A 20,717-nucleotide genomic window follows, 5' to 3' on the forward strand; every position below is an offset into this window, starting at 1 on the left:
CCATCACCATAGAAGTACAGTGTCACAATAGTGTGGGGGGTGATGAAGATTTTTTTTTTTTTTTACACTGATTGCTTTTACACCCATAAAGGCTGTAAAAGCAATCATTTCTCCTCTCTGGCTGCATTCTTGCAGCCATTGAGAAATACTGTGTGAGCTGTGATTGGTCACAGCTTGCCACATGGTACAAGGCTGTTGTGATCATTCACAAAGTTCACAGGTAGTAAGCAATGATGTCAGAAGTGACATCTTGCTTACTACTCTGCATGTGATCACTGATTGGCCAATCAGTGATCATATGATTGGGATCCCGTACAACGATCGGTGTTCCACTGTGTCCGGAGGACACAGCAGGCACCAAATTGCGGTGTTGCGTGCTCCCAGGGAGCATGCACAAGCAGGGGGCGGGGAGGCAGTTTATAAACGACCACCCGCCCCTGCACTGCTCCCGTCCGGCCTTTATATACATGGGCCGGGCGGGAAGTGGTTAAACATATCCAGTAAAAAAATTTAAAAAATCTCATTTCCTTATATATTTAGGCCAAAATGTATTCTGCTACATGTCCGTGCAAAAAAAAAATCCCAATACGTGTAAATTAATTGGTTTACATGAAAGTTATAGCGATTACAAATGGCGATATAGATACTGGAATTTTTATTTTTTATTTTTACTAGTAATAGCGGCAATCAGCAACTTATAGCGGGACTGCGGCAGGCATTCTGACACTGGGTGGGAACTGACTTGGTGTCACTGACATCCCCAATGACACCAATACAGTGATCAGTGCTTAAAAAAAAGCACTGACACTGTACTAATGACTGGGCAGGAAGGGGTTAACATGAGGGGCGATCAAAGGGTTAACTGTGTGCTGTTTTACTATGTGCTGTGTGTTTGTGCTTCACTGTAAGCACACTGCTTTGGATGGCTGTGCATGAGCTGACAGGGAGGAGAACGGTTTTGTTTACAAACAGTTCCCCCCCCCCCCATTGAAGATGCTCGGCAATCACCGGGCATATACGTGATTTTGCGTACCCGTGCCGCACTGTATCAGTATTTCCGCTATAGGGCGGATGGGAAGCAGTTAAGAGCTACAAAGAACAACAGAACTGAACAAGAAGCATACAGAAACTAGGGTCTCACCAGCTGCTCCTGGCTCTTCATCTGATCAACAGCTTGTCTCTCCAGCTCTTCTTTGGCACGGAGAGCAGCAATACGTTCAGCCTCCAATCTTTCTGCTTCGCACTGAGCTCTTTCCCTCTCTTCCTCCAGCTCATGGGCTTTTTTTATCTGTTCAGATAATTCTGTTTAAAAGAAGTACAAACTGTATTGGTAAGGATGTTTATCAATGTACACTACAAACATGAGAAAGAATTTTGCGATAGACTGAGCCAATTTTACAGGTTATACAACAGATAACCCCAAGCAGCTACAGTATTTGTAGTCCCTGGAGTCCAGTGCTGCCTTTTCACAGCCAGTTCTCACTGCTGTGGGTCCCTGGCACCACCATCCTGGATATGGAAGCCAGCTGTGATTTTCTGAGGAACCACAGCCAGGAACCCACTGTGCATGCACAAGATGACATGGCACAGTGAGACTGGTCTCTCAGCCTCCTGATGTTTCCCTGAGGGCTTCAGGCAGGGATAAGGCATCCTTCTTGTCTAGGTGAGAATTGAGGAAGTGGGGGTGGGTACCTATCAAAAAAGAACCTGCTCCCACTAAAAAAACAAAAAACAAACCCTAAGTGTGTTAGGGGTGGTGGTGGGGAGGCTGATTAGCGAGCAACACTTTCACTTTTGAGTTAAGGTCTTCTTTAATGATACCAGTGAATCGTCTCCAGAAATTATTTAGGACAGTAAAGGACAAGGCCACACATTGCAGTGGGACTGTCCTTTGAGCATCTTTTAAATAACATGTTCCACTGCTTATCAGTAAGCAACTAGCCCCAAAGTGAGACAAGGCTTCACATACTTACAATACTGGTATTAATGAAGGTTGTAGGCAGCTGGAGGTGATGAAGGCAAACAGTGAAAAATATCAGATGATATATGATGTGTTTAAAATCAGCAATAGTAGCAGAAAGAAGGTGCTTATAAACTAAAAAGGCAGGGAAGGAGTGTGCATGCACAACATTCAACATAGTAGATGGTAGGAGCACTCAGTTTCCTCATACAAGACTGTAAAAAAAGGTGGGTGATTTAAAATGGCACCAAACAGTCAAAACTGTGAGGAAACTGACATTAGTGCAGCCCAATCAGCCATACTTATTAAATGGGTTGTAAAAGACTTGGTAACATTAATAAGCTGTACCATGGCTCTAGAACTGGAAAGCACTGTGCGGGTTACTAATACTTTACATGAAAGACTGAGAAGTGCTATAAGCTAAGAGTCTATTGCCCAAAGGTCACATATCAGGATATGTTGATCCCAATGGAAGACTCACTCAGAGAGTAACACTTCAGAGATTGGATCACAACAAAAGCTGTGCCATAACTCTGGACCTGGAGTGACTAACTGGCAAAGTACACAAGAGTCTGAAAGGTGCAACAATGAAGATTGCAGTGTCTGAACACAGTATACTAGATTATTATCAGTGCCACATCCAAAGACTTAATCACACTGAGAGTCATCAGAGACAGTACCTTGGCCACATAAAAATGCAGAACCCAGTGCCCAAAGGTCACATTCCAGGCTGTTTTTGCCACAACCATAGGATTACTCACAGAATAGGCTTTAGAGACTCATAACATTAGAGGTTGTGCCATGGCTCTGGAGAACATTCTGTTACTAACTATCGCAATACACTAAGTGCTACAATGCTGAACCCAAGGCCACATTCCAGGCTAGCCCTGCAATCTTGGGTCCACGTAAAACCCCCAAAGCTAGTGTTGAGGATATGCCAATCTGGATAGCTGCATAAAAAGCCTAGCTCAGCAGCATGTAGATCAATCTTTGATTGAAGCAAAAACAATCCTGAAAAAAATTGACAGGTAAAAATGGTTAAACTATTCTCATTAGAGAATTGATGTTAATCCTCCTAGGACACTTACAAAAAACAAAAGCATAATGGCAGTGTGAGGAGTTATAACTGACTAGCCAACATTTGTTTTTGCCAATGTTCAAATCCTCCTGTAGATGGCAGTGTGATCCACCTGTCACTGCATAACTGAATCCTGTATCCCTTAATGGATGAGAAAAACATTTTGGCTGCACAAACACTTTAACAAGTGTTTAACATGTTGAAAATTGTTAAAAACAATGTTGCTTCTGGTAGAAAGCAAATGTCACAAAAATGCAAAGGCCGATAAACTAGAAGAATCTAACATTTACATAACTGAGGCAGTGCACACAAGAAAATATTGCTCTGAATGTACACATTTTATAGGATGAAGCCTTTAGTAAAAAAACTTTATAATTATGCAACATGCAGTATATACATTTGAGGAAATGTTTGTTTTTGTTACAGTCTGTATAAGAAAATGAGGACTAACCAAAGAAAACAACTTTTATAGCATGAAGCGTGATAAAGCCTGAAATAGAATGCGTGCATTACCTCTCTCTGCTCTCCTAGTCTTCTCTTCAAATTCATGCAACCTGAGCATTAGCTCTTCCTTTTCTCTTATCATCTGCTCCTTTTCTTTCTCGACCACTTCCCTCTTTTTCTTCTCATTTTCCAGTTGTTGCCTGTATAAAGCACAATGAAAATGAGACATTACTACCAGTATATACTATATTCATATACTATATTGCTACAGTAGAAGAAAAACGCTTGTTTCAGGCTTCATGTACATAATCGTTCAGGGACCTTAAAAGCGGTAGTAAACTGCATTAAAAAAAAACAAAACACCCTGGCAAGGTAAAGGCATAATGTGGTATTATGCATTAAATACTACCACATTATGTAAAACTTACTTTAAAACAAAGCCCTCCAGCGGCGTGCTGTCACCGCTGTAGAGGCTTCTATCTTCACCCGGTCTTCCTTCTCGGTTCTTGAGCTCTGCCCATCTGACTGGCTGAGCCACAATGGCGTCATTCCCACGCATGTATATGGGAGTCTCAGGACACAGCACAGGACTCTGAAGGAACGGCACGGGTATGCCATTCCCTCAGAACGCATGCGTGGGCTCTATAAAAACCTGGATATCTCCTAAATGGTGCACGTTTAGGCGGTATTCATTTTACCTACAGGCATATTATAAGCTAACCTGTAGGTAAAAATACACTTAAGAGTTTACTACCAGTTTAAAGTGTACACAGCCTGCATGATCACTCTCCCAGGACCCACAGCCACAATGTACAGCTGTCCATTGAGATGAATTAGAACATCTGCATGCACACACCATCTGCGCTCAGAGCATATGTCTGTGCAGGTACACAGGCTCGGCATGCTGTACGGCATCTGTACTGCCATATGGATAAAGCTTTATGCAACCACCGTTCACATTAATAAAATCATGTGAAGCAAGAACACAATAGTTATGGTCAGCAAGACTACTTTTAGGGTCTGTGTGTATGGACTTTCAGTTTGTGCCGATGGAATCAATTTAACATTTTTTGAGGATAAGCCAGCAAACAAAGTCAGAGGAGAGAAGTTCCTCTTTAATCCCTAAATAAATAGCCTTTATTTTACTCTTCTTTTGTAAGTAAAGCCTAGAATATTGTGGTGAAAAGGGGCTAAAAGAACCAAAAAATTAGAATATCTTGTTTATTATTTAAATTAAAAAACATTGTTCTATTTTTATGGGTTCTCTTTGCCTTTATGATATTCGACGGTTTGGAGAGCATGCCATTGGCTCTAACTTGTACCATAGGCACGGATTACAGAGACTCAATCCAACCCATCATAGATTTACCAAAATCAATGGCTTTTAAAGTGTGTTCAAGAAAAGTCCAGTCCACCCTCTCAAAAGCTTTTCCAGCGTCTGTGGAAAGGATGAAAGTAGGATTAGCCTTTGACAAAGCGGAGTGGATCACATTTAAGGCTCAAATTGTGCCATCTCTCACCTTTTTCCCGGACATAAATCCCACTTGGTCCAAATGTCTAATGTTCTGTAAATGTGGGATCAAACGGGTCGCTAAGATTTTGGTGAAGAGTTTGAGGTCTACATTTTGGAGAGATAAAGGCCTAAAGTTCGAGCACAAGGTGTGGTCTTTTCCTTGTTTGGGTATGACAGTAAGCTATGCTTTCAGTGTTTCAGGTCTAACATTACACTTTTGAGTGAGGGCATTGAACCCCTTTACAAAGTGTGGGGCCTATTGGGCATGAAAATGTTTACTCTTTGCCTTTATAATCAATAAAGATAAAATATGTTTTTGAAGAAAATACTGCAAAAGAAAGCTGTTTGTACCCTCAAACATTAGTACACGTTTCACTCTGGTGTCATGAAATGACAAAGTTATTGGCGAATTACAGCTGAAATGTAAAAACTACTCTGCTTCATGATGGGTAAACAGTTGTGAGGTTAAGTAAATATAGTTCTAAAAGAGCTACACTATTTCATCCTTGAAGAAATGCTCATACAAATACTTGTGGATATTGATGTTTGTGAAAATTGTTACACCTGTTTGACATGCTAAACCCTAGTTCACTTCCAGACATTGCTCTCTCTTATCAATAATACTTACGCTATCCGCCATTAGTGATTATTCAGACAAGCAATCAAGCTTGTCTTTCGCTTGCGATGCTGTCTGCTGTGTGTGAATCCACCTTTGAGCTGCGAGCAGACAACCCACAGAAGTGGATGCAGTTGCAGCAGCTACATGGATGCAGTCACATGCCACAATTTGACATTTAACAGTGCAATCATAAATAAACCTCAATACTGAAAGACTAGGCAACAATGAAAATTTCACTGCTAATTTTCTGTAAGTTAACATGCTGTTTTCTGAGAATTTTTCTCTTAAAGTGGCAGTTAACCCAGAAACAAACATTTCTTATATTGCAGCGTACCAATTCTTAGATGTGATGGCTGCATTAGTTTTCTTTTTGAGGCTCTGCTTTTATTTTTACAAGGTATTTTTCAACAGAACAAGCTGCCTTACAACTGTAGTAGTATAGGGTTCAGACAAACCATTTACCACTGGCAGGGTTTCTTACAATGGACAGCTTTTATGCATGTAAAACCTTTATCCTAAAAGGAACAAAACTGGTGCTGTAACTGCTTACAAAGTATTAGCTGGAGCTTGGCTTTACTTTTTTAGTGCTGCTAAATCTGCTAGTGCATTTAACACTACCCTCTCCCTGTACTGGCAATGCTGCTGTCCAAAGGCGTTTCTGTTGCTCCTTCACCCAGAGCGTAGGCACCCTAATACAGGAGGTGGAAACAGAGGGAAAAAAACCTAAAAAAAGAAACTGATGCAGCCACCACATCTAATGATTGGTAAGTTGCAACATATTACATTTTTGATTTTGGGCTTATACCGCTTCAAATAGCCTTTATAGTATACATCCCAAATTCCCAACTAGGCATGGTTAATTAATATAAAACCTAGCCCAGTGAATGCTGACATTTGCCAAGTTAACCTTTTTACATATTTATATATAATTTTTTCATAGTGCAGAGGTTTGTTTCTTATTTTAGCATAAACATGGTGGCCAAACCATAGGAAACATGAGACACAACCAACCATAAAATGACAAGTTCAGTAACCATAACATTATTTTATTTTCTGAGCGCTTTTTTTTTTACCGTTCAAGCTGCTTCTGATTTTTTTCTTCCTTGGCCTGTGCTTTCATTTGCTGCACCTCGATAGTATCTGGCTTCCTGCGACGCATGTACAGCTCATGGTTACCCATACACAACTGCAAGATCCGCTTATTAATCCTCAGGCGTGGAGCATAGAAGACAAAGTCCTATGTAAACAGAAAAAATAGTAAATACAGAGATTCCAGAACTTTCAAACAATATCTGAAAGATCAACCATGAAATTTCAACTAAAACCAGATTTTTTTTTTTGGATCAGTAGTGAATCAGAAGTATTAGATCCACTTTAAATATTGCAGCCTGTGTCCTTGCTGAGGAGTTTTGACCTTCCTGAAAGCAGTAAAAACATGAATGAGATTCTAACCATATTCTACTCCTTCTAAAACAAAGAAAATAGGAATTTCATATTTTGGAATATCGTGCATATAGTACACAGGATTTAATTCCTAGACCATGGGTTATATGTTGCTACCTTCAGGTGACTGGACACTGGAGAACCAATCTAACCTGTATAGTAAGGATATCCATTCCATAAAGAAATGTAAACTTAGATAATGTAGTCTGAACCCCCCACCCTCGGTAGATGCCTCAATGTATTCATCAAGAGAACTGCCAAAAAAGAAGTTCACCATCAAAGAACATGCGCAAAAGACACCTTTCCCGCACTTCATCTGTTGCACAAGCTTTGAACCACAGGATTCTCTGCATATGCACAGAAAGTAAAGACATACAGTTCCCAAAGTGGGCTCAATGAGCCATGAAGGCCATAAACAGTTGAATCTTGACAGAAGTATCAGTCATTGGAAGTAAAAAAAATCTGGTAAAAAATAGGAAAATATTTATCTAAATCGAAAAGGCGTTTATCACATAAGGACACTGGCAACAGACTTAAGCTTCAAGTAATGGACAGGGTTATAAGGGAACGGATCCAGCAAAGCTTTTTGCCAGTGTGTAATTACCTTAAGATAGCAGAATATAACTCATGGTCTATAGGTTTATTCCCCTGTGTACAATAAAGATATGAGATTTTTGTACTCACTGTAAAGTCCTTTTCTTGGAGTCTATTGAGGGACCCAGGAATTCCCCTTTTTGTTATACTGCTGCCTACAAGAGGATTGGACACTGGCAAACAAAATAATTGTAGGTTAGCACACGATAACCCCTTCTACTGCCAGCATGCATCAGTCTTGTAGCAATTAGTACCAAGAGCATGATCTTTGCCACAAAGAGCTGGGTCCTGTGTTCCTCAATGGACTACAAGTAAGGATTTCATGGCGAGTACAAAAATCATATTTTCTTTCTCATCCATTGAGGGACATAGGAAGTCATTAAACGCTCAGGACATTCAAAAGCAATCCAACTAAGGGTGGGCAAGAAAAATAACCACTAATAAGCCCAATGTGAACAAGAGAAAATCAGGACTACCTGCAGCTCAAGAGAAGCAATGTCCAAAGGTGCCATTGGATAAGGCTGCACCCCTCTACCTAGTAAGAACATGAGAAAAAAAAACACCAAATGGTAGCCCTGTCCGACACCAGAAAACCAAAAAATATATAACTAGTGAGGAAAGTCTCAACATGGGATGGAGAACACCAAACTACAACCCATAAGCATGGATCCTGGTCTACCAAATCCAACCAGAAGTGTGGAAAGGAACAATTTCTCTACAGGAAAAGAAATCACAGTCTGAACAGTAGTCAACAAGGAGAAGAAACTCCTCTTTAAGAACTGGGATCAGACAGGGGAATCTGAGAACAATGTCCTGATGTAGGAAAGACCAGAGCTATTAGGGGAAGCCCTAAGCCTCAACTCCCCTGATCCTAAAAAGTTAAAAAAAAAGTTAAAAAAAAAAAAAAAAAAAAAAAGGGGGGGGGGGGAAACCAGGTCTGGAAAGGTTGTCAGGGCTGGCATTTATCTCCCTTAGGTGATATTTACCAAAGAAAAAATCCTTGAAGATGATTTACGTCAATGTACCTCCAAGGAGTGTAACAGTAACTCCTAAACCCTAATAGGGAACCAAGGTTCGATTGCATGAGTCAACATGACCAGTTAGAGGAAAGTACATGGGATTATTCAAGAATTAGGCAGGTAATAGAAGGGTAGATCTCACCAAAATATAGCAAAAAGAAATGCAGACTTGATAGAGATGAGCACGATCTGCAAAAAAAAAAATACCTCTCAGGCGAACCTGTAATGGAAAAATTGCTTACATTTTACGCCTATCCTGGAACCTCAAAGAGTCACAGGATTAGAAATGCTTCTCACTCCACAGATCCAAGGGTGCATCAGAGTCTGTGGAACAGTGATAAGGAGTCTTATCAGGAAGGCCAAGAACATCTGCCTGGGTAAATCCAAAGTGAAGATGATCACTAGAAATGCCTGTCTCTCAATGCAAATGAAACAAGGATGAAGACCTATACCGGTGTGTGCAGAAGCTGCAGAGTTAAGAGCATTCCATGCTACTGCCAGAGGGTTCCTGCATTAGGAAACTAGGTTGTTCAGCATGTGGGTGGCTCAGGGTATTATGATGCTGAATCTGTCATCTGTCCCTCATCAGCCCTGCACAGAGAATGAAGTGATCAAAGACCATGGTCGCTCAGTTCTCCTCCTCTGCTTTGAGCAGAGAACCAGGACTGTCAGCCTCTAGCTCTCTGTTTCACCCATCCAGCACTCACTGGAGCGCTGGGCTGTGGTGAGGATGGGAGGGGCTGGCTTAGGCTCTCAGCGGATTGCTGAGAGGCTGAGCCAAGTGCCGGTCCAGAGTTCTGGTCCGGCTCTGTGACATGTGCCTTGTTTTTTCTCATGCAAATGTACAATCCAAACGCACACGGTCCTGCGTTAAAAATGGCTGTGTGCTGTAGCGACCGTCAGCTGGAACTGAACAGAATCAGCAGGGGAGAATGTCACCAGTACACCAAGGGTCACCAATATGGGTCCAAAAGTTTTAATGAACAATTACATAGTTACAGCATGGCAACGTTTCGGAGTCTCGCAGGACCCCTTCACATGAGCTACTGAGCCTTCTCAAGCAGAGTGCTCTTAAGGACAACAAGCCCATAAGGAAGACAAGCCAAGATACTTCAGGCAGGACATTACAGTTGAAAGGTAAGCCTCCAGGCATCTGCACAAGCTTAGGAAAGGATCCACTGTCACAGTGAACAGATCCCTTTTGAATAATTTAAATCATTCTGCCACCATTTAGCAAACTAAGGTCATAGACAGAATAGGGTGAAGGGCAGGGACAGCCAGTGAGAACTGGGTTTTTAAGTGGAATTCTAACTGTTGGTTGATAGAATCTTTGAATGTAAGAATTCCCTCTACAGGCTATTGATTTCCTTTTTATAGTTGGTCAATAGCAGATCCACAGTGGATATAGGCCACAGTTTGATAAAACCCTTCCCAAACAAATTCAGTAAGTGCTCAGGGGTTGTCCAGGAACTATCAGAGTGTTTTCAATACCCATAGAAGAATACATCAAAGAATGTGAATGGGAATTGGAATGTAATGACAAGGTTAAACTTGAACAGCGGTTATAGTGAGAAGGCCTTTACAGCTGTAGAAGCTCTGAAAGACCCAAGTCCAGAAATAGGAGGGAGATCCTCAAGAATAGTATGCACTGTATCAATAAGCATTAAAACAATCTCTTTTAAATTTGTTGTTAGAGCAGAAGATCTAATCAACTACAGTCTAGTCAGGGAGAGACAGAGGTGACTCAGGTCCAGATTTAGAAATGGCTACTGTGATCAGTGACTCGGTTGCCTCAAAGGACATAGGCGGAACAGCAAAAAACTCTATGGGGGAGTATGGTTAAGCCCTCTGCAATCAGAACCAGTGAGGAACTGGGTGAATTTTGCTACAAAATCTTGTGTGCTGGTAGAGACCCTGCTGGATAGAACAAGGGACTTGGCCTCACTTGGTGGAGCTAAGAAGGATTCTGGTGGCAAATTAGACCCTATAATCATAGGGTAAAAGGATTCCAAATTGCAAATGTCAGTACACCACACAGTAGAAGGAGTGTGAACTGGGGTCCACTGTTGCAGCATGACTATTCCATCTGCATCTGGAAATAAACAAGTTGTGACCGTGTTGAGGTAAGGAAATTAAGCTAAGGGTAGAAGACACAGTCTCAGGTACTTACCAAAACCTTGAGGGTCAGATGGCTGGGGATGGCCAAAGTCACAGTAGGCAAGAAGAAATGACTGAGATTAGAGTAGCATGTGGCTCTGAAAAACTGAAGCAGCCATGGACAGATGCTTCCCTGATGCTGAATGGTAGGAAAGATAATGCAGAGCACAAAGAACTTTTTGGAAAGCAGGAATTTTAAATGCACACAATGATCCAAACAAGGTAATGCCCCATGCTAAGCCTACTAACAGAGTGAGTCTTCAGAAATCTGGCAAGCACTGAGATACTAGAGGATAGCGGCTCTGGACCCAGAAAGTGGCTGCAGCTCACTTGTTGCCAGAATGGGGACTGAAAATCACTGCAATGTGGAAACCAGTTCCCAAAGGTCACTGCCAGGATAACCCTGCAATGTTCAATCCAAAGGGGTTCAGTCACAACACTCCAAAACCCAGGCTGAGTATAGGCCGTGCTAGACAGCTACAAGTGTAAAGGCCAGTTCTAGCAGTGATGCAGGATCTTGAATGAAGAAAAAAATGGACAAATCCTGGAAAAAAAAGGTTGGATTTATTCCAGCAGAATTGAAGAAATATATGTCTATCCTCCTAGGACTCTAGGAGGCATGCTGACAGCAGGAGAGGTTATCCTAGGCTGCCTGCACTGTCCAACCTTCCTGCAAGGACCCTTGCACACGAGTATCATACATTACTGATGTTTACTCATGAACTTGTGATGCCCATGTGCAAGGGGCCAAAAACTGTGTGTATAGACCTGAGTAATGTTGAGTATAGAGAATAGGTGAACAAAGGTGTGGAAGGGAAATTCTTCTTCATTGCCAGTATTGTGGCCCCTTGTAAAAGATTACTAAATTATGACGCTCATGTGCAAGAGGTCTAAATTACTAAATATGTGAGTAAATTACTGAACTCAAATGGAAAATGTTTTATTTTACTGCTCTGTACTCAAAGCTATAGTACTGATCTTTACTCAACTGTGTGCATTGTCCCATAGACACCAATGGATCTTATTTCAGATCAGTAACAAAAACTCAGCAATTTTTACTCCCCTGTGCAACAGGCCTATGACTTCCCGCGTCTCTGGATGGAAGAGAAAATAAAGCTTTTGCTGGAGTTTGCCGTTATTGTCATTTTAAGCTAGGGAATTGAACCATACAACAAGTTTTCTATACAGGTTTTTCATGTTTCATTTTCTAAGTGCAGGTTACAAACAGAAACGGGAGCTGACCAGTTTCAAGAGAACTGAACCATATGACAAGTTCTCTCTACAGGTTTTTTTATGTTTTATTTTCTGAGTGCAGGTTACAGACGGAAACTTGACAGCTGACCAGTTACTTTTGGCAATGGTCATATTTACTTTTCTCCCATTTTATAAAACTGCCATTAAGAATGTGGTTATAACAGGCAAATATGGTGCCTGCACATAAATAGAATACATAAACTGTAATTGTATTACATTGTAGAAATCTGCCTGAAAATGCTTTCTTTGGTATTTATGAAGGGTATGTGTAGGATGGTGGAGAGGGCAGTGCGTACTGTATGTGTAGTATATCTCTAAGAATGTATGCCCTACAAAGGTTTCAGTAATTCCACATTTTTTTTCTCTCCCACGATACAAACAAACATTTTACAATCTTGTAAATGTGAATTATTATTAAGGCCTCTAGCACACAGTACTGATGTTTTTTTAAAATAAATTTCAGGCACTTGTTTTGTGTGCATTTGTGCGCGCAATATGTTCTTAGGGAAAATGTATTAATAATAATGTTCAAATGCACATATTTGAGTGAATTTTGAGCATATTCATGTGCAGGAGGCATAAATTACTGACCAAAAATACAGACTTTCCAATTTTTTTCTTACCGAGGAATACACAGCGCTTATTTGCTCTTTGCCTGTGTGCAAAGACACATTGTAAATAATAGGCTACATTTTACCTTATAAAATGCTGTACTGAGCTTTTTCAAGCTGCAGTGTGCAAGAGGCCTAAATAAGTAAAGATAACACCGCTGCCTATTACAAGCCCTTCATCAGAACAGAAAAGAGAATAGCATTTTAGAGGACATGACAGTGTATAGTGTGATGTGTGCTGTAGAAAAAAACTTCATGTCTTCTGTGATAATGTGCCCGTTCTGACTATGATTTAACATACACTGCTCAAAAAAATGAAAAGAACACTTTGAAAACACATCAGATCTCGATGGGGAAAAATATGCTGGATATCTATACTGATATGGACTGGGTAATGTGATAGGAACGTAAGGATGCTCATCGTTTGTAGGTTAATAATTTTCATTTCCATCAGAGGACGGAATTCAAAGACACCCCGAAAATCAAAGTGAAAAAATTAAGCAACAGGCTAGTCCATGTTGCTGAAATTTCATTGCAGCAACTCAAAATGGTACTCAGTAGTTTGTATGGCCCCCCCACGTGCTTGTATACATGTCTGACAACATCAGGGCATGCTCCTAATGAGATGACAGGTGGAGTCCTGGGTATTTCCTCCCAGATCTGGACCAGGGCATAACTGAGCTCCTGGACAGTCTGAGGTGCAACCTGGTGGCGTCGGATGGACCAAAACATGATATCCCAGAGGTGTTCTATTGGATTTAGGTTACGCGAGTGTGGCGGTCATTCAATGGTATCAATTCCTTCATCCTCCAGGAACTGGCTGCATACTCTCACCACATGAGGCTGGGCATTGTCGTGCACTAGGTGGAACCCGGGACCCACACTCCAGCCTAGGGTCTAACAATGGGTCCAAGGATTTCATCCCGATACCTAATGGCAGTCAGGGTGCCATTGTTTAGCCTGTAGAGGTTTGTGCGTCCCTCCATGGATATGCTTCCCTAAACCATCACTGACCCACCACCAAACCGGTCATGCTGAACGATGTTACAGGCAGCATAACATTCTCCAGGGCTTCTCCAGACCCTTTCACGTCTGTCACATGTGCTCAGGGTGAACCTGCTATTATCTGTGAAAAGCACAGGGCACCAGTGATGGAACTGCCAAATCCGGTGTTCAATGGCAAATGCCAATCCAGCTCTATAGTACCAGGCCATGAGTACAGGGCTCAATAGAGGATGTCGGACCCTCAGGCCACCCTCATGAAGTCTATTTCTGATTGTTTGGTTCAGAGACATTCATACCAGTGGCCTGCTGGAGGTCATTTTGTAGGGTTCTGGCAGTGCTCATCTTGTTCCTCCTTGCACAAAGAAGCAGATATCAGTCCTGCTGATGGGTTAAGGACCTTTTTCGGCCCTGTTCAACTCTCCTAGAGCAGCTGCCTGTCTCCTGGAATCTCCCTCCATGCTCTTGAGACTGTGCTGGGAGACACAGCAAACACCAGCTGAAACTGCTACTTAACTGAGCAGATCAATATCCCAGGAGTTTAATTGACTTGATACTATACTCTGATTAAAAAGTGTTCCTTTAATTTTTTTCAGCAGTGTATATTCTTCAAACCACCATACATGGTGCTGTAAGTGATACTGAAATACAATGTACTGGATGTGCCATATTCCAACTCCACCATTCTTTAAATTATGTGGTACGTGACACATTCTATACTGCTTAATTTGCAAATTACTCACACCACTTTGACTTCTGATTTATACCTTGTTCAATGTATGGGCACACTCTTGCTAGTAACAATGAGCCAACTGGATACTAATGAGCACCAGCCATTTAAACGGTGAATAGTAGATGAATAAAGGTAAAATGGTATTGGGTTATGTGAACTTACTGGAGCTTTCTTATCAATTGGTTTGATAATAAATTTCTTATCATTGAAGGAGATATTTCTAATTTCACTCCAAGGAAACCCAATCTTTGGAGTCAGCCTAAGAGAAAAAGAACATTTTTTGAATATAGCATAATAATGATAAAAATATTTGCATGAAGTAAAAGTAGCATTAAAGTGATTACTGTTTTTGGCATTCTATAGTAAGAAACCATAACTTGTGCAGAGAGCAGCATTGTGAGAGGGACCAGTATGCCAACCCAGTACAGGTTTTCTGCAGACAACAGGAAGGGTCTGAAAAAGATCACTCCCCCTACAAGATGGAACAGCAGTGACTGGTCTTTATTACAGAAAGCTTCAGCACAGAGGCAAAGTTTCATACTGGATTACTCTGCATTAATCATTCACATGTTTTTAGACAACATTCAGCTTTAATAACCCTTAAATGATTGCTCTGACTCTTAACTCATAAAGTATGACCCTGAACCTACCTTTTAGAGCCAGTTCACACATTTGCGAATTGGATGCGTTTTGAACCGCATTCAATTCGCATGACACGTGAAAGAACATTGCTTTCTATTGTGCCTGTTCATATAAGTCTGGTGCAGCCGGAGTGCGGATTCAGTGTAAATTGAAAAGGAGTCCTGAGTTTTCCAGGTCAGCTGCAAAATCATTGATTTCTAGTGGAATGCTTCTGAATCGCATATATCATTCAGTTGAGAGCAGGATAAAATCCTGACCTGATCCTGTTCTAAACCCGATCTGAAATGCTGAACAACTACTTTGTCAGTTAGCTGTGAAAAACTGAGCTTCAATTCACACCGCACATGTGTGAATCAAAACTTAAAATGTCATCTTATCTTTCAACCCAGGCCATTCTAACAGTAGATACTTACTGGTCCACTTTCAGTTCATGGGCCCTCCACTAGTTTATTAGGATCATGTGTGTGGACATCATACACAGGTGTTTGTGTTTTTGCTTCTTTGGTGCATTTGTGAAGCATTTTTGAAGGATTTGAAAAGAAACAGCTTTTACTATATTTTGGCAAAGTTATAATAATACTATATATACCTCGAATATTTTTTTTGGTTTTTTTTTGGAACTGTACACCAAAAATAAAATAATTGCTAGGTGGTATAATTTTTTTTGGCAGAAGAAACATTCAAAATCTCTTAGGCCCCATTTACAATTGCTGTGATTCTGCCCATGATTGCAAATTGTGGTAAAACACGTGATGCATGTTTAGGTGCCATTATTCTTAAAGGCACCCTAAATGCAGTGTGGCTCACCATTTCTAGGATATCACAATGAATTAAATAGCTGTAGAACAGCCAGTTATACCCCTAATCACTTTTGGTTTACAGGTGATACTGGGACAATAGCCAGAAATGTGCTTGGCAACAAGTGTAAAGAAAGTCACAATGGAGATTAAACTTTCCTAAAAACCATGATGGTGCCAAGTTATGTTAGAGACCTGCAATTAAGAGACCTAAAAAACATATTGGAAAGCTGCACTGTTTAGCCTCCTAATGCTTTCTGAAAACAGCCCTCTATATTCTTAAGGGAGATGTTAGGCTACAAATTCCAGGAATTCAGGTGTCTGACCTATCAACTTACAATAAGCAGAAATTCACATGCTGCACACACAAGGTAATGTTGTAGAGCTAGCTGGTATTGGGTGTTCCAAACAGGAAAACTTTTCTTCTGATCAGTCCTTTACTTTGTTGGATGAAGCAGCTTGAAAAACCTGTTTGTGTCTCCATAGTGACACTGTAGGGTTCCAGTATTTCAAATAATGAAAAAAATACTGGCAGTTTCTGTTACGTAACCTACAGACAGGCACTCCTTGTTTCTCCACAGGGTGGAATCTGCAAGGTTGGCAGCTTACAAAAGAGTGACTTCATGTACTCCTTTCTATTTCTCTAGACAGGACAGGGCTAACCACACCTTGTGCCTTACAGAGCTGCTGCTGCTACTCAAGCACTTCACCAGAGGGCCCCCCCCCCCCAAATATCCTTCCAGTTATGATACCACTAAAATATAGCCCTATGCTCCATTCTTTTTTTTTGTTATTTTCACTTTTAAATGTTAGGTCCTTGTGCTTTTCCCAAAATATATAGGGTTCGATTGACTAAAGGATATTGCATGTGATACTTGGGCCACATAGGCAAATATTGCATGTGATAATGAAAATGTTCAGTACAGGTTTTGGCAGTATTTACTGCAAAAATAAGAAATACTCGGTAAATACTGCATAAACCCATCTGAAAGTCAATTCACAAACACAAAAAAGGAAAAAAATACATTTGTTAAATAAGTTGTGCTCTAGCCATGTGCTGTTTAACAAATATATACAATTACTAGCTGGTTGTTAAGGAACTGCCTCCTGACAGCATCCTTAAAGGAGAAGAGAAGTATGACCAAAGCTATTTTGGCCCTACTGCTACAGATCACAGGTGTGCACTTCATTCTGCACTCCTGTGACCCATTTTCAGCTAAAGATCACTGTCGGTTGACATCACTCAGCTGGTCCAGGCTCAGCAAAGAAGGTCGGGATCCACCCAGCTGCCTGGACTGGCAGGTGGCTCGGCCTCTCAGTGACTGTGCTCACCTGTTCCCTCCTCTTGCCCAATCACAGAGAGCTTTATAATAATTGAACTTATTCACAGATCTTTATTTTGTTTTTTTACTTTTTGGTAAAAAAAAAGTGAAGCCCAGCCCCTACCTAAATGTCATTTGCCTAGGCAAATGGCGTGAACTGTCCTCCCTTTACCTACTGGGATATGGGACAATCATATCCCAGAAAGCAAAGTGCTTCATTCAGAAAGGGAGGGAGGCATGTCAAGCGCTGCATAACCAGGAGGCACACTGCCTGAACCAGGAAGAGCCAACAGGCCTCTTGAAGATGTAATCATCAATATGGCGGCGCGGGACTAAGAGGTGCCAAAGAACAAGAGGATCTCACCTGAACAACGCTGGATTCTCTGGGTGGGCATCAAAAACCTTCACAATGAGCCACCCAATAAGCAGGAGGGATGGGAGGGCAAAGGGGTGGGGGGTGGCATGCGGGGGTCTGCTTAACTCACCATATATCAGCACATTTTACAAAGTGCCTGAATTCTTGGATTTCAGCTTTAAAATGACACTATCTAGTGCTTTTTTTAATGTGACACTGAACAATTAACAAACAATATAAAGTAAAATTAGTTATGGGTGGGAACAGTAAAAAGGAGTTAATTGAGGCCGGTAGGGAAAACTAAGGTTAGTAAGGGGTTAAAAACACACAATTGAAAATAAACTTTCTTTTTTTTTTTTTTTAATAACAGAATTTTTTTTCATGTCAGATTGCTTTAACTAACATCAATATGCATATCAAAGCTCATTCCTTTGATGTGTTTGAATGGAACCAGAGTAGATTAAAAAGTAAGGTTTGTTTACACTTGCAGCAAGGAGGAGGGTAAAACAGGTGGCTGAGCCCACCTTAAAATTACATGGCAGGTAGATGAAATTGTACACATGCTGCAACTGCAAAGCTTTGCTCACTGAACGTGACCAGAGAGCTAAATGCTAGACTTGCAGTTTAGTATTCCTATTTAAAAATCCTTTCCATGGTAAAAAAAAAAAAAAAAAAAAAAAAAAAAAAAAAAGGCACAAGGTGGCAGTATCATCTATTGAATGCCTGTCAGCAGCTGCTGTACTGTTCTCTGAAAAGCAATCCACCAGAATCACTTTTCAGAGATCAAAGCAAGTTTTCCTCTAGAGCGAGCAAAATCCTCTCTTGTATTAAAATAGGTATAGACTCCATAGAGAGAGATATCATATTACCCCTGTACAAATCATTAGTAAGACCTCATCTGGAATATGCAGTTCAATTTTGGGCACCAATTCACAAAAAGAACATTGGAGAACTGGAGAAAGTACAGAGAAGGGCAACCAAACTGATATGAGGCATGAAGGAGCTCAGCTATGGGAAAAAATTAAAGGAACTGAATTTATTCTCTCTTGAGAAGAGGAGATTAAGGGGGGATATGATCAACATGTATAAATACATCAGTGGTTCATATAGTGAACTCGGTGTAGAGTTATTCACCCCGAGGTCATCACAGAAGACAAGGGGGCACTCTTTACATCTCCAAACACGGAAAGGTTTCTTCACAGTGAGAGCTGTGGTAATGTGCAATAGACTCCCTCAAGAGTTGGTTCTGGCCAGCTCAGTGCATTGCATTAAAAAAGGCCTGGATTCTTTCCTAGATACACATAATATAACTATTGATGCAAAAAATAAGTAAAGTTGGTCCAGGGAATATCCCATTGCCTCTCGGGGGATAAGAAAGGAAATTTTTCCCCTGAAGGAGCAAATTGGATCATGCTTTGCTGGGTTTTTTTTGCCTTCCTCTGGACCAACTGTGGGTATAGGATTATAACTTAAGCCCTTACAGAGTTACTTTGTATCTCTAAACAATGTTTATAAACACTATGTCAGATGGCTTACTTTTTGAAAGCAGCAGCTTCTACAACTGCTGTGGTTACATAGCAACTCCCAGATATCCATTTTGACAGTGGGGAACTGCTGACAAGTGCAAGGGCAGGAGAAGCTGAGGGGCAGGACTGGGTGCACTTCAGATGTCTTGTGTACTTGAACAAAATTATTTGGTTGTCTGTAGTATATCCAGTGTCCACAAATGGTTAGCTCTGGTCTGGGAGTGTGGAATACAGATGTCAATGGGATTTAACACTAAAGGGCTGTAGCTCTATACAATAAAACAGTGCAGAAACTTTTTAAGGTTTCTTGAAACTTTCTCCTCAAACTTCTTTCATAAAGCACAGTTTTGTGAAGTGTTCAAGGTACCTGGTGGAATGATTCTCCATTTCAGCTGTAAATCTCTGCAAGATGTTAAGTGTTACCACTGGCTTCTTGACTTTTGTTTGGATAATGCATCTTTACCAAGTCACTAAAGTTGATGAACAGTCTTCTCACGGCAGTGTCACTGTTGAGCCATAATAATGGATTGAAACCTAAAATGTTTAATCTGTTGATTTCTGGCCTTCCTTGATGTCCCCCTCCCTTTCTCATCAACATGCCAATTAATTTTAAAATAAAACCCTTTTTGTTTCATTACATATTTTATTTTAGACTCCATCAATGGGTCTCTGTGCTTCTCTACGCAATGCAGGCAGATTGTGTTTTGTGGGAGGGGCCGGTAGGGTGCTCCTTGAAAACATCACAGCACCTTGCCTTTGCAGTCCTCTCAAGAGCCCGCAGCCATGATGAAAGCAGTGGGCTGTTCTCTTGAGAGGAGTTATGCAAACATCAAAATGCCTTGATGGGTGGATATCAATATGGAGGAGTAGGCATTCCTAGGCAGACTGCATTTACACGCAGACCATTCTAGGTAAAACACACATGTGATGCTGAGCCTCCATGATTGAAACAACTGAAATCTATTGAATTATAGGGGTAGGCTAGGGGCAGTAAAGCTGGGGAAAACACGACTAAATTATGTTGGATGTACTCCAGCCAGGAAATGAGGTGGGTTCTGTCTGACTTGCTGCAAATTCTAAGTGTACTGTGAGAAGGTGACAGTGTACAATGAAATCAAAGTAAGCAATTTCAGTGGTGCAGGAATGGAGCCTGTACAACTGTGCAAGACTGAAGAAAAGGCTGGAGTTCAGATTTAATACTGCCCCAGCGTGTGCTCAAAGTTTTGGATATTTTTTGCTACTGAACCCAATCCTTGACTTATACTGATAAGTAATCTATCTTTAGGATTATGTTGCTTAGATGTGTTGTCTATATGCCTTTAAGAAACAGGAATAACTGAGATTATTTAATACTTTCATAGAACACATGTGAATTCCATTCATACGGTTACTTTCATTATGGTCGGTTTAAGATGATCACACATTATAATTTAACTATAAATTTTCTTTAGATTTACCAACAGCTGTGTAGTATGAAGGCCTACCTAAACAATCAAGCAGGCCTTTCCAATACATAATTGTGGTAAATTTGTATCTAACAGAGATTACACAATAAGACTGTAATGTGTGGGACCAGCAATGGAGGTTACCCAGCAAAGGAGGTGAGTTCTTATGCAATCAATGCCTTTCTGTTCATAGCATTGAAATT

At 40.9% G+C, this 20,717-nt stretch overlaps 1 protein-coding gene across 2 annotated transcripts in view; it reads right to left on the bottom strand.

Moving 5' to 3' along the window:
• EZR (ezrin) overlaps positions 1-20,717 on the bottom strand; it is a 111,443-nt gene that overhangs the window by 8,970 nt on the left and 81,756 nt on the right. For both annotated transcript variants that reach the window (XM_089676286.1, XM_089676287.1), the window contains exons 8-11: positions 14,590-14,686; positions 6,688-6,851; positions 3,552-3,682; positions 1,142-1,302 (exon numbers count right to left, since the gene is read on the bottom strand). In XM_089676286.1, the coding sequence (XP_089532412.1) occupies positions 1,142-1,302; positions 3,552-3,682; positions 6,688-6,851; positions 14,590-14,686 (553 nt within the window). The remainder of the gene's footprint in view (positions 1-1,141; positions 1,303-3,551; positions 3,683-6,687; positions 6,852-14,589; positions 14,687-20,717) is intronic.

This window comes from Staurois parvus, unplaced genomic scaffold (genome assembly GCF_062004578.1).
Source record: "Staurois parvus isolate SC_StPar_1 unplaced genomic scaffold, SC_StPar_1.0 ptg000165l, whole genome shotgun sequence".
NCBI classification, from domain to species: domain Eukaryota; kingdom Metazoa; phylum Chordata; class Amphibia; order Anura; family Ranidae; genus Staurois; species Staurois parvus.